Consider the following 15,145-nt stretch of genomic DNA (forward strand, 5'->3'; position numbering starts at 1 on the left):
GAGGTTTTGATTTTCTTCTATCCAGCAATTCTGAGGCAGTTGATGGATTGGATTTCTTGATGAAAAAAACACCTTCAGATATAGACAATCATCTGTATGGAGAGGGCAAAGTCCCCCTGCAAAGAAGCATTGGCTCCTAAGGTTTGTGCCCGTGGTGATAGTTCTTTTTTTGAAAAAATGTCCAACAAGTTACAACCTTGACTTCTGAAACTTTTGAGAATCGAGCAATTATGTGCCTTGTCCGAAACTCGGATGCTAGTCTTACTTTTTTAGCTCCTGAATAGCTAACAGCAAGTCAATTTACAACAATAGTATATTGCTAAAAGCTTCAATGTTGGAATAAAGCTGACGCTGGAATAGCTTTTGCGTTCTGCTGGCTGCCAGATCATCACTCGTACTAAGTCACCAATTGCCACTTCAGATTCCATGTGGTCATCTGCCACAACAGCAGGTGGTGACATAAATCCTTTTTGAGGACCGGGTTCCCTCTTGCTATGTGAGGTGGATTGATGGGGACTTGCCACTTGTGTGCCGTGATTTGCTATTCCCAACCTCTGGTAGCTATTTTGATGATGTGGAGGTATTGGTTCATTCTCTCCAAGGTGACTGCATTCATGAACCTTTCCGATGCAAAATAGATGAACAAGGTCGAAGCGGGACTTCGTAGAAGCATGATGTATCCGCAAGATACCTTGCAGATGATGGAGTCAATAGTGTGAAAGCTGAAGATTTACATTCGAGCTTAAGAGGAGTCTAATCTCCACGGTGGGATAAGAAGCATAAAGAATCCTTTTTGTTGCCTCCCATAGAAGGATGTGCTATCATCATGGGAAAGCTTTGGAGGAATATGAACTCCCTAAATCCAGAGTTTGTACAAAAGGATGTGCTATCATCATGGGAAAGCTTTGGAGGAATATGAACTCCCTAAATCCCGAGTTTGTACAAAAGACTCTCAACGTCAAGTGAGAAGGCAAGTCTTTGATAGAAAATCACATCTATGAGAAATCAATAAAGTGCGTTTTTGCTCACTTGCTTTTTCGTATGAGATGAGGATGTGTGTGACAAAGAGGACTCTATAGTGTTGATAAGAGTTAAAAGTGAACTTGAAAATTTTTCAGATGAAGCGGTCTTGTGAACCACTCTCAAGATCACCAATTGATTTGGTATCTGGTTGTTCTCCATCAGATTACTTACTCTCTTGGGTAAGATTAGCATCTTCTGAAAATAGTGCCCAAAAGCTCTCCGAGTTTGACATAAAAACTGCCATGTCAGCGTTCGTAATTTGCGTCTCAATTTACAGAAGCCAAGTCAGCATATCCATATGGTAGGGCCACGTCATCATTTGCGATCTTTTTTTAACTGTCTCGGGCCGGCGGTTAGTGCCACGCCATCATTTTTGTGACATACCATCTCTTAAGAGAAGAGTGACGCCTACAAAATAGACAGGGGATAGAGAATAGCTTAGTAGACATTGACTCGATGCTTTTATGCATTTGACCACTTCAAACCACTCACTGACACAAAGATACAAGCCTATGAACAATCATAATCACATTCATATAACTATCCTCGTGGGGATCTTAGACATGAACTGTGACCATTATGACTTACAAGGTGGATAGGTACGATAGATACGGTACAAAAAAAACGATAAAAATTGTTGTACAACATGGGTAATCACTGTCAGTGCAAAAAATACGTTAAGTACAGATTACAAATAGACGTACATGTCTACTTGTATCGTACGGTATGGGAAGAATGAGAAATACGAGTTTGGAATGCAACCTTGATGGCCTTATTAGCCATCCTACCCAAACTGCAGTGATCTCTCACGGAGGACCCCATGGTAACACCCTCGTGCGACACATTATGACCCAAGAAGCGTATCTTGCTCATTGAGAGCTTGCTTTTATTTCTGTTGATCATAAGCCTATGGTCTCTCAACGTCCTAAACACGTGTGCTAGATGCTCTTGGTGTACTTTGGACTTGGAGAAGATATTATCAAAGAATGTGTCCACATACTGCCTATACTCTCTTGAAATCCGGTCCATCATCCTATTGAATGTTGTAGGAGCATTGATAAGCCCTCTTGTGGTGCTTCCATTTCTATTGCTTAAGTTGCGGTTACAAGTGTCGGTGTGCGCCAACTCATAATCGTTGAATGATAATGGCTCACCCCTGGCCGCATATCTATAGGTGTTGGAATTGACAAAGAAAAATTGCTCTACACAGTACTCAAAAGCACCAAAAGTATCCGCTCTTTCAATAACTAGTGGGCCAAAATGTTCCGCCACGTTAAACAGTGCCACATCAGCAAATCCGTTTGCTGCCATTTCATCAGCCATCCAAATGCTGCCATGTCAACACTTGTGCGTATGATCGCTCTGCGTTTTGCAGGTGCTCTGGCGCGGGCTTTGGTCTAGTCGGCGGTTGAGCCTCTGGTGGCCAATGGTAGGACGCTTCTCGTGATGGTGTAATTTTTGACTTTGTTGTGCCCATTGAGTCTGCTCTTCCTCTCTCGGCCAGGCATGATTGCGAGCACCGACCGTGGGGCCTAAAACCCTAAAAACCCAAAGCTTGAACTCTGAGGAGGTTTTCCATAAAACGCGTTGCATGCTGACGTGGCCCACTATAGGGATGCTGACGTGGCAGCTGTTGTACAGATTTTCCGCGTTTTGTGCTGCTCCTACCACGCGGTAGGCTGTACGGATTTCTGCAAATCATGCTGGCAGCTTTTGGCAGTTTCTAGGGCGAGCTTTTGGGAGCATATGCTTTTGGGGCTTAGTGCTTTTAAGGAAAGTGCTTTTGCAGCTCTGCTTTTAGGTAACCCTTGTAATGTTTATAAGGAACCCAGGGCCTCATTTTGCAAAGCATCTGGACGCAGAGTCTGAGAGCAAAGGACCCTCGGGAGTTGTACCTTGTCGAATCAATAAGAAAGAAATACCAAAAGGGGCGTGAGTCTTTGGGGCTAGTGCTTCTGGGCGTTGAACTCCTCCGTGCTGTGTTGACTCTCAATGGAGAGATTGTTAACATTGTAGGAACAATCCAAGAGAACTCGAAGATCTATCTAACGAGCCTTAAACTTAAGACCTAATACTCTAGGGGGAAGGAGAATGATCCATAGCTGAGAGAGGGAAGGAGGGGGTGGGGAGTGGGGGAGACCATTCAATGAGTGCATGGCACTCTACAATATAGAATCGATCTTTTCTAGAGTGAAAATTTGACAGTGCCTTACTTGATTATTGACAATGATGTCTTGGGCCCATTGTCTCAATCGGCGTAACTGCATAGCTCGATGACCAATTGTTGACTGCTGGTCGATATGAGAGGAAAAGAGAGCCATCAGCTACATCTTTTTTGGAGCTTTGGGTACTCCTCAAGTCTGTCTCTCTAAGCTGAGAATCTCTACCAATACAAGTGGAGACATCGCTAAACCAAGGAATCCTCAACTCTGGTCTTTTAATTGCATAATAAATAGGATAGTGACTTATTAAGTACTCCTCCATCTTTGATACTGATTGAATCAAGGTGATTATTTTGAAGAGCCTGATTCGTGCAAGCTCAGCATTGGAAGTGGTTTCATTGCTAAACCTTGCGGGAATCAGCCCTGAAACCAAGAAGATATTTGGTTTATAGGCCTCTAGAAGCAGAATAGAAGATGAAGAATTTTTGAAGAATGATATGAAGCTGGAAGTTGTGTAGAGAAAGAAGCGTTATGACTGTATTTTTTATGTGGTTGTGACCATAAGGAGGCAAGTGAGAGTCTTTCGTTTTTCTGTCTAGTGTTTTTTTTCTCCTCTCAAACTGACTTGCCTGCTGCCTCCACTTTATACTTCAATGTTGATTTGTTTAAAGTGGTAAAGCAAGACCTGCCTACTTTTTGGCACATCAGTCTGCTACATCTATTATATGTTTTGACGTTTGTTTTTCTTTGATGGTGCCTTGAAGTGGTTAAGGAAGTCTTAGTTATTATCTTGTACATCCATACCTATTACATGCTTACATTGCTCATATCATGTTATTTCTGTTTATAGGTTGATTTGGCAGGTGTTTTTGATTTATTTTACGAGGACAGATTTACTCTCTCGGATAAATTTTTTGAGACTGGAGCCACCTTGGATTTTCATTCTGTGTCTAGAAGTAAGGTGTGCTATCCCTTTACATTGTGCTTTATTTGGTGTCGATCTGTGATTTTGGAGCAAAATTTGAACAGTTACTTGTTTGTCTTGCTTTTGCTGTGTGCAGACGGCTCGGTTTCTTGAAGTGATGACCCTTGGTAGTCTTATTCTTGGGGCCGGCATTTTTGCATGGCTTGTTTCCGCACGTTTGAGGGTTCCTTCCAATAGAACAGCTGGCAATCTTGTTTTGAATACTGTTGATGTGGCAGTTATCTCAAAGTCTGAACTACCTTCTATTGGGACAATCAAGGAAGTAGGTAGCCCTATCATTTTACCTGAAAGTGCATGCCTGGGTTAAAGTACAACATATGTTATTCTTCTTCCTTATTTATAACATGTATTCTGATTTCAGTCAAATTTACCAGTCAATAAACAGTTATCTGCAGAAGAGATGCAGTCTTTTTGTAAGTTAGTCATTTCCAAGCTTGTAGGGGCCTTAGCTTGGAATGTTGAAATACAAAGCCATCCATCAAAAGGGGCATGGACCAAAAGTCCAAGCTCTGAGATAAGGGGGACTCAAAATCTCATCAATACTCATCAAGAGGATGTATCTGATACAACCAAAGAACTCATGGAGTCAAGCTCGCAGACAGAAAATGAGATAAAAGGTGACCATATCCTTGAAAATGATATCCAGAAAGAGAAATCTGATCGTGCTGATGACAACAAAGAAATTCCTATCTTTCAGGTGAGCAACATCCCTGTTTTAGGTATTAGGGGTGTGTGTGTTTGTGTGCTTGTATGTGGATATTGCACAGAGAGCGCGTGTGAGAGAGAAATGAAGCGTCTCTCCCCCATAATGAAAACTTGTGTGGGCATTGCACGATCCCTGGCAACGATGCCCTAGACTGGTTGTTTATGTGGTGCCTGTACAATGATGCCACTTTGAGCCTGGGCCATCTCAACCATTGTAAGTGTATAGTTTTGTCAGCTAGAATCAGTGTTAGGATTTGAGGGTCTCCCTATTCTTTCAAAAGACAGGCATCGAGAAATAGTACCCTTCTTCATGGAAGGGCATATTTTCATTTTGCCCTTCTAATGACAAAATATCCTAAAAATTACAGTCATCATTTGTAACTTAGGGACATGTTTGGTGAAGAATATGAGAAGGCAGAGTGTTTGGTGAGAAATATATAATTAGAATTTTTATTTACAACCCTCAGTGAAGGGCAAACATTCTCCATGAGCACATCAATGCTAAAAGGGACTCCTACTTTCACATGCTACTTTTATGTTTTCAATACTGTATCGTGTTTGTATATTTTAATTTAGACGGACATCTTAACGCACTTCCATTCCATTTACAGATTCCCTATTTTATTCCCCTTAATCCTGTCACAGGCCAGAATTCCTCGTGAGATTGCAGCCCCTGCTGACTGTTGGTACAAATACAAGCCGCTACATCTCTATCATCCGTACTATGAAGAAAGTTCTTTTGATAGAAAGCTATAGGTCTCTAGCTCCTATGTCGGTGCGAGTCAAGTACCTTTCAAGCTTGGTTATGTCATCTCTGATGAGCTGGAGCATGGCTAATGTGTGTGTCCATCTATACGAGTGATGGAGCATCCAATGTGTCACAAATAGACGGAAGCGTAAACTGACTTTTAAATGCTACTCAAAAGAATTGGGGAGAGAGAGAGAAAGCTTGACACATCATTGGGGAGCTTCCAAAATCTCATAGAAGAGGGAAAAAACCCTCTGAGTAGTTAGAGAGTTCTCACTCTCTCAGGAGTCAGTCGGAAGCAGAAAAAGATCAAAGAAAGAATAGAGGACGGCATTTTCCCCGTTCTTGTGCTTTTAAAGATTCTCCCTTAGTAATAAAGATAATCTCTTTTGGGGGGGGGGGGGGGGGGGGGGGGGGACCAGCCCGTAATCATTCCTACAATGAAGACGAGGAAGAAACACGCAAAACGTGCACACACACACACGCTTGCTGTAATTTTCTGCATATAACCTGGAATTCTTACCTGTGAACGCACCAATGCTGAAACAGAGGCCTTTTTCGCGATGGGACTGCACCAACCTTTGTGCATGCGTAGGGGAGGTAGAGGAGACGGAGAGTCTACAAGTGCTCTGCTGATATTTTACTCTAATAGAGGTGATTAGGGGCTGAAAACAGAGAATTGGCAGCCACTACACTCGAATAGGAGAGTGTATGCAACAGCTTTTCGCGACAAAACTTTGAGAGAAGACGGCTATGGCTGTGAGAGCCCTTGTTCTAGACTATGGGAGCTCAAGGCTACCACATAGGTCGCAAGGGAGAGCTCCACCGCGTAGAGCATACACATTGGGGGGGTAGATGCACTGCCAACCTCCCAAGAGGGGGAGGGGCTACTCTTATGTAGTTAGCTAGAAGAGGGGGCGCTAGAAGAGAGAGAGAGAGAGAGAGAGAGAGAGAGAGAGAGTTTGCATGGGTAAGTGTGCCACTTGGCACACTTACCTTATAACTTAAAAGCCATTCAACTTTTAACTTTAAAAGTTCACGATGTTATTAATAAAATGTGCAATTCACTCACAACTGAACACATGAATGCTACTTATGAAAACGTCAGCTACTTCCCGGCACGTCGTCGTACTGGTACTGCTCAGCGTTGCTCCTGCACCATCTTTTCGCACTTGTCCAACCATTTGGCCCGGGCACCAATAATTAGTTTAATAAATTAGCTGACCCCAAGGCCTTATCAAAAATAATTCCGGCCTTAGGATCACTATTCTAAGGACCCCATCTTATTCCTGCGCTCGCACTGACGCGCATAATTTAGAGAGAGAGAGAGAGAGAGAGAGAGAGAGAGAGAGAGAGAGAGAGAGAGTGAGTTTGCATGGGTAAGTGTGCCACTTGGCACACTTACCTTATAACTTAAAAACCATTCAACTTTTAACTTTAAAAGTTCATGAGGTTATTAATAAAATGTGCAATTCACTCACAATTGAACACATGAATGCTACTCATGAAAACGTCAGCTACTTCCCGGCACAACGTCGTACCGGCATTGCTTCTGCACCATCTTTTCGCACTTGTCCAACCATTTGGCCCGGGCACCAATAATTAGTTTAATTAATTAGCTGACCCTAAGGCCTTATCAAAAATAATTCGGCCTTAGGATCACTATTCTAAGGACCCCATCTTATTCCTGCGCTCCCACTGACGTGCATAATTTTTTGAGGCTAAAATTTTGAGGCTACTGTCAACCCTTTTTCGAAGGCCCGATTTCCCAATCACTAGGGCTTCAAGGTATTTTGTGCTAGGGCCTCCCCGAGGTTCTCTGGCCTACATTTAGGCGCACCAAAGGCCCTAGAACTACTTGATCTATTCTTGTGTGCACACAACTATTTCAGTAATTATCTTCTAGCAAATAAATTAATTATTTACAAAAACTTACATAGTTACACTATGGATACTGAAAAGGGAGCAATTTATGCATCCTGAAGCTACTTAACTCAAATTGTATTGAAAGTTTGTGCACACCAGCCCGTAGTATGTCACTCACTAGCTTGCTGTCAAGATGAGTCCAGAGGTATTTGTCAAGTGTGTGGGGAGCTCCTCCCACGAGTGGTCTAGTAAGTAGCTCAATAGTGATGGGAGCGGCACCAAGCTCCGCTTTGACAGTCTAATGTGGGGAAGGAGGGATTACTCCCTATGATCCTGGTTATCATAGCCACAAATTGTTTCCCTTCGACCTCCACCCATTATAATTACTACCTGGCCTCATACACATGCACAGAGGATTTTCGTTACAGGATGGCTTGGCCAGTGCCTACTTTGCCATGAGATGGGCCTCCTAGCTAGAGCCTATCCTGGGCAGCCTTGCCCTAGACAACAACAGCAGAGAGAGTCTGTAAAGCAGCAGCGTCAGGCTGACCAGCCTGGACCTGCTCACTGTCATGATAGACAGGGCTTGGGTATAGAGTCCCATGAGGGCTCCTATCAGCCGGCTAGAGCAGGAATGGCAACCGATTGATGGCTCTTGCACCCCCCATGGAAAGAGACAGAACCTTGCTGCTCGTCTGCAGGAAACCCTAAATGCGTGCCCCTTGTTGCAGCTATTCCCTCCCTCCTCGCGCTTGCCTCAGTGTCAGCTTGTCACAGCAGCCAGTGTGGATAAGTTTCCCTGGGCACTGCTGTTGGTAGATGCTCTGAACGCTGCCCCCAACCTCTCGCCATTACTCCAAGCCTCCATCGCGTCTGCCTTGCCTGCTACTGTTGTTTTCAATCAGCCAGTCAGCCGAACCTTAATCCGTCCATGTTGTGCTGCCTTAACGCAGAATCATGAGCTGACATCCTTGCCCTGCCCCAACCCCTAACTTAGCTCTGAAAACCTGAAACCCTAACTCAGCTCTGGAACCCTAAACCCTCCCTCGCCATGAGACCTTGGCCGCCTTCATCATCTGCTTCCTGTGTACCTCCCTCACCCACCTTGGTTTTCGGCTAGCGTGGGTACTTTTTGGCCCGTAACGCATACTCTAATGTGCTCGCTCTCCACCGGATCCCCAAAGTATTAGGTTGTGGTGATCGCTTCATTCGTATAGTGTAGCATACACCACTTGGAGGGGCTCCCCAGTTGGGGCTGAATTGAACTTTGCAAGCACAGAACCCTACATCAAGTCATGTTTGTTGGTCCAAAACTTGCTCAACCTGGCAAAGTTGCGGTATAGGTTGATGGGCAGGACTTTCTTTTTGCTTGCCTCGTTTTGGTCTCTTTCAGCTTGCAGTCCTTGCTTTTGCTTTTGTGTGTGCGCGTGCATGTGTGTAGAGTTTGGTTTTTGCAAGCTTGTTTTTTTGAACTCTTAAAACTAATTTCCGGGGGTGCGGGTGTGCGCATGCACGTGCACAGGTATGGGTGAAGTCTGGTTTTAGAGCATTTTTTGTTCAATTTTATTGTTTTCCTACTTTTGCTTTTCCTTCTTTGTGTTCCTCGTTTGCCTTGATTCCTTGTGCAATTGCGGTTGTTTGTGTAACGAGGTGGACACCACATTCCAACTGAAGGAACAGACTGAGATAGACATTTAGCACTTCAAACATTTGAAAAGATAGAAAGAGAGAATCCACACGAGACATGGAGTGATAGAATTCCATTCCCTAGCAATGGCCCCAAATGATGGCGTCCCTTTTGGTATTTCTTTATATTGCTTCCACAAGGTACAACTCTGTGGCTCTGCTCTGCAGCTCCCATGGGTAGATTGCAAGAGAGAACCCGCAACACATATTTGAAGGCCCTATGCCCATCCAAATGCAGTTACATGAAAGCAGCATGTTCTAAAAGCATTTGGTTCAAAAGCTAGTAAAGGGCCGTTCGTACGGTGCTGCCGCGTCATCAACAACCATAGCCTACCATGTCATCAACTTATACGCAATTTTGGAAGGAGGGGGGGGGGGGGGGCTATATTTTTAGGTCCCATCTGAAGGGGTATTATAGGAAGGATTATTAAATTCTAACTCCTTGTATTTTTAGGCCACTCAACAAGAATTTGTAAGCTGGTTAGCCCTTCTTCTTTTGCTTCTAATAGGGTTTAGGCCTCTCGGCCAGAATTTGCAAGTTGGCTAGGACTAGGCTCAGGGAGTCCTAAACCTCTGGGTCTTCATTGGCTTGACACTTCAGCAGTTGGGGACATCACCCGTTCTTGAAAGAAGAGTAATCCTCCGAGATTATTAAATTCTAACTCGTATTTTTAGGCCACTCAACAAGAACTTGTAAGCTGGTTAGCCCTTCTTCTTTTGCTTCTAATAGGGTTTAGGCTTCTCGGCCAGAATTTGCAAGTTGGCTAGGACTAGGCTCAGGAGTCCTAAACCTCTGGGTCTTCATTGGCTTGACATGTCAGCAGTTGGGGACATCACCTGTTCTTGAAAGAAGAGTAATCCTCCGAGATTATATCTGCAAAACAACTCAAGTTAGATAAATATATCCGAGGTTCATTCTGTTTTCTCATTCCATATCGAAGCGCTTGATATTATGGCATAGCAAAATTATCCATCACACCCATATCACTTTGATTTGTAGAGGGGTGACTCGATGCACTAAAGTTACATACCAAGGAAATCTCACCCAATTCGGAATATTTAGTGGTTGACACATCATCATGCAACACAAATGCTTACATATGCATGCTATAAGACATTAAAGAAAACATAAAAGCAAACAGCCCCGTTGAGCACTCTTCCTAGACAAATGGTCTTAGGTATGAAGATACTTCTCAACTACCTCCTCACTCCCCCCGCAAACAAAAGGTTAGAGCCATGAGCTTAGAGGACTGATACAACCAAACACTCCCCAAACCGTAGCCTGCATTGCTTGGAGGCTATAAATACAACTAAAGGCTCCCTAGACCAGCCTGCATTGTCTAGAGGTTTTCCAGCTTACAACTAAACGCTTCCCAGACCACCAATTTGCGTTGTTCAGAGGTTCCACATCAAACATGAACACTCCTTTCAGGAAAGTAGCTGAAGATATTCAGAAGACGGCATAAAAAACGAAGCATTCTCAAATTGGCACCACAACAAGTTCAAAACAATTCATTTCTATTTCAAACAATTTCTCAAATAGTCAATAGAGCAAGGGGGCCCTTGAGGGTGGTTGGGACCTGACATGCGGTGTCGTCTCTCTCTCTCTCTCTCTCTCTCTCTCTCTCTCTCTCTCTCTCTCTTTTTCTTTCATTGTGTTCAATCCTCTCAAGTGAAGTAAAGTAACCTTGTGTTTGTGCGGAGTACTAGATCTGAGCTAAAATCCCTAAACCATTCCGTTGCCCTTGATACGAGGTCTCTTTGAAGGGTGGCTATGTGGGAAGGCTTGTGTTGTTGCATCATGTGGTGTCTCTGTTAGAACCAATATGAGCTCATGAAGAGGACACCCATGTCCCTCCACGCAGAGAAGCATGTATATCTCATCAATATAGACAGTCTTGTCTCCCTTGTAAATGTATAGCGAGTGGGCCTGGGTGCCTGCAACTGTGTAGCTATACTCTAAGAGAACATAAGCATAAAAGTCAGAACAACATGATCTACTACCACCCCAACTGGCCTAGGGCCCACCACAAAATCATCAATACATGGAATGAAACTGGGTGTACTCATGACATGATCCACTATTCTAGCTCCATGATGATGGGGGAAACAAGTGAAAACGCTCGACTCAAGGAATCTCTTGATACCATTCAGGATGGCTAAACCATGCGTACTACCCATCTCAGTAAGAAATCTGCCATACTCTGTCTGCTCTCTATCATGTGAGACTTTGGCTAGACCCATGTCAATGGTATCAAGCTCTCTCAATAGCTCTGTAGGCTTGTCATAGAAGACTGGCTGGCACTATGCTGTCCCATTTTGAAATTCCCCAAAATCATGTCTATGGAAAACTCCTATATATCCTTATCCCGATCAATAGATGGTGATTGCGCTCTGGGCACTGCATAAGCTGACGTACTAGGTGCAAAATAGCATATAGCAATATATAGATATTTGCCAGTCACTGGCCTCGATCTCACCCACATATACCTAGAGGCTAGCATGTTTGTCGCTACGAGCAGTGTGTATCATTGGCCGTAACTCCTCTCTATGAAGTATAGCCACGCCGCTAGACCTTCTTCCCTTGCGCTCTGATCTCGTCTCCTATCTACTAGCCGACGCCCATCTATATCCTTTAACATGTGGGTAAACTCTGTCAAGGTGCTTGATGCATCTCCTAGTAAAATGCAATGTCCCTCCCATTGAAACTGTCCTGAAAGGCTCCTACATTTAGTCTCAAAGACCCATTACAATTCCAAGTAGCAATGTTGAGGTTGGTCCCATGGACCTTGCACTGTCATGTGGTGGAACGCCTCTCTATAATTACAACATGGCTGTCTTTGTAGAAAGCCACTTCTCCCTTGTCGCCTTGATCTATGGCATGACCTCCATCGGTGTGCTAGCTATGCCAAGGTAGGATCATCTTCTAAGAAGACACGTGTCTTCTTGAAAGTTGACCTCCTTTTCAAGAACTTCTTTGCTTGCATTGAGGGGAAGCGGTAAATTATCCCCTTTTCTTTGACTGAGGATGTGCCTATATTTGCCTTCCTTTTCCCCACCCTCCATGCTTTGGTATGTGTGGTGCTGTCACCCCCATCATTGTCATAAGCTCCTCAACTTCCTCATCCACAATATTACGGTCTTTAATACCGGATATGCCTAGATGCCTGGATTGTGTCCTTCTCCTTTGTTCTTCCTCCAACGTCATGTTAATGATAGTTGGGGTTGGTGTAGGCTCCTTGGTCTCTTGGTCTTCTTTTTCTTGGCCACTTTAATCCACTTCTTGGCCTCCTCTCTTGCCTCTTGCTTGAGGTTCTTCTTGACAGCTTCGACCCATCCGTTCTTCTTTGCATTGAGCTGACATAGATTGTAAGGTGCAACGGAAGTGAATGTAGATATTGCTCAAGATGACTACTCCGAACTGTGCTCAAGGGTTCCTTTTACTTACGGAAGGGAGAGCCTTCCGTTCCTTTAGAGAGAGCGTGCAATGATAAAAAAAAAAGTGAATGCTACTGTGAATGAAAGTGCTCAGACTGAGAGAAGAGAGAGAAGAATACAACTCCAGTGGTTCTCAAACCCTCCTCCAAGGGCTCCCCTCTCTATGGCGAGAGAGGTCTATGCTATAGATTGCACAAATATGGTACAATGGTCTAGATGCAATGGACTTGCCGACGATGTCAATGACAATGATGACGACGACGAGGACGAGGACGGGCTGAAAACTGAAAAACGCTAGGGTTGAAATGCTGAAATCTACAAACTGCTGACTTTCTGCTAAATGTTGACACTGTGTCGACGAGGATGGCGATGACGACAACTCGACGACGATGTGCTGAAAACGCAGATGCTGAAATTTGAAAACAGCGTGCTGAAATTGGAAATGCTGGTTGATTCTACAGTACGGCGAGGTCTGCTGCGTGTAGTGGAGATCTACGAGGCTAGGGGCTAAATCTGCAATGGCTAAGTGTTGAAAACTGAAAATGCTGATGTGCTTGGCTGATCTGGCGCCTGAATCTGCAAATGCTAGGCTTGATCTGCAAACTGAAAACGCCAGGCTGATCTGTAGTAGAAAACGCTAGAGGATCTGCTCCAAAAACGCTAGCTGCTGCTGTTGGCTGAGAACTCTAGGCTGTCTTCTGCCGGTCTTGCTGAGGAGAGAACAAGTTGCTGGAACTTCTTCTGTCTCTTTTGTCTTCTACTGCTAGCGCTAGGTTTCTTTTATATTCCCTTAGGAATTTGCCCTACCCACTTTTCCAACAAAAGTCACTTATTAATAAATAAGTGAAAAATGTGTATTTTGGGAAAAAGGGTTCTATGCTCTGTAAAATGCTTATGATGGGTACTAAATGCCATGCTAATAAATATGATGTGTACAACCAGAGGATATGCAACTAATCTAAGTGCCTGGACATGCACAGCCTGCGCACAGGCTCACAAGGGTGCCATAACACTTCCTAGGGTTACCTGAACCCTAGACTTGAGATAGCTTGTTCACATGCACATAGGGTTAAATGTGCACTTCACATCCCCTCCTTTTCAAAGTGAGGTACTGATACCGAGCTGCATGGCTTCCTTGTAGTCTGCCAACAACTCTGGATAATCTCTGGAAAATTCTTCGTTGGCCCACTCTGACGCGTGGGTCGTGCGATACTTGAACTTCACAAAGGTCTGCAATGCGTGCTTCTTTGGGCTGTGCCGAAAACGACACAAAGTGATCTGTTGCGGCTTCAATGCTCCAACTTCGGCTTTGGTCGTGGGTCCACCTTCAAGAATCTCCGAGGAGGAAAATTCTTGAAACCATGTCCAACACAAAACCATAAATATACCCATTCCATGTAGAGTAACCGGAAAAATACTTTTTTTCCTAAATGACTTTGCATGCAATGCAGATGAACAAAGTGACGGAGTGCCAAACCATTCACGAAACACACGCAAAAAGTGGCATCGAAACTTGACTTTTCGACCTAAACCTATCAACTTGGAAAATCACAATGGAAATGCGGATGCTTGATGGACAATCTTTTGCTCGTCCTCTTTCTGAGACTGTGTCATGCCAAGAAAGAAACATGTAAAAGCGATTGACAAAATGACAATCGGGAAACAATGTAAATTCATTAAATGCATACTTTTTTCTTTTCGAGAGTGATCCGCATATATCCGTGCTCATCCGTGAGTGGATCATGTGCATCGTGCAATACGGCATGGCTGTGAAAAGGGAACACATAAAGACGGTGACGAAAATACAAGAAACCGTCACGAATGAAAAACTTGAAAAATGCATGCTGACTAATCATGCAAACACAAAATACTTCTTGTAAGATTTCTTTGGATCTCGACTTGAGAGCCAAGATCGGTCTCGCGTGATTGATCGTATCTGCAATGAGGTTAGCCTCATTAGAAAAATCATCATCTAACCATCATCCTTGCGAACAATCATATCTCTATCATGCAAAAAATGTGTGTCGTGCTTCGGAGAAGAAAGGACTGAGAGAGTCTCCTTCTTCTGTTTCTTTTCAAGCTTCTCCTGCACACTAGAAATGAGAGGTAAAGAATGAAGACCCTCCTCACCACGAATGATAATGGGAGAGTCACTTTTGGCACTTAGAGTGAGTGTATTGTCTGCCCAATCAATGAGAGGGTTATGCTTACGAAACCATCGAATGCCTAAAATCATATCACATTCTGAGAGAGGAAACATGACTAATTTTCATGGAAGGACGCTTACTGAATAGTGAATAACACATCAAGGCACTCTCGTGTAATGAGAGAGTCCATACTCGGAGCGAAGCCCGACACCTACAGAGGAGTTGTCTGGCTAACCGCCAAGCCGACTCTTTCTACAAGAGGCACCAATCACATCATGCATACTGCCTGAATCAAACAATATGACAAAATGCTGCCCTTCACATGACCATAATATTTAAAGAGAGACTCATCAATGTGTGTGCCAGAAACATGTGGAGACTCAGC

The 15,145-nt window shown here is 43.9% G+C and overlaps 1 protein-coding gene across 2 annotated transcripts in view; it reads left to right on the forward strand.

Moving 5' to 3' along the window:
- The window catches only part of LOC147417620 (deneddylase), a 71,833-nt gene that overhangs the window by 39,463 nt on the left and 17,225 nt on the right, over positions 1 to 15,145 (forward strand). The window contains exons 5-7 of one of the 2 annotated variants that reach the window (XM_086506900.1): positions 4,036 to 4,146; positions 4,247 to 4,432; positions 4,532 to 4,867. In XM_086506900.1, coding sequence (XP_086363026.1) covers positions 4,036 to 4,146; positions 4,247 to 4,432; positions 4,532 to 4,867 — 633 coding nt within the window. The remainder of the gene's footprint in view (positions 1 to 4,035; positions 4,147 to 4,246; positions 4,433 to 4,531; positions 4,868 to 15,145) is intronic. The other variant, XM_086506901.1, reaches the window with a different exon arrangement.

This window comes from Adiantum capillus-veneris, chromosome 30 (genome assembly GCF_014529385.1).
Source record: "Adiantum capillus-veneris isolate H3 chromosome 30, ASM1452938v2, whole genome shotgun sequence".
Classification (NCBI taxonomy): Eukaryota; Viridiplantae; Streptophyta; class Polypodiopsida; order Polypodiales; family Pteridaceae; genus Adiantum; species Adiantum capillus-veneris.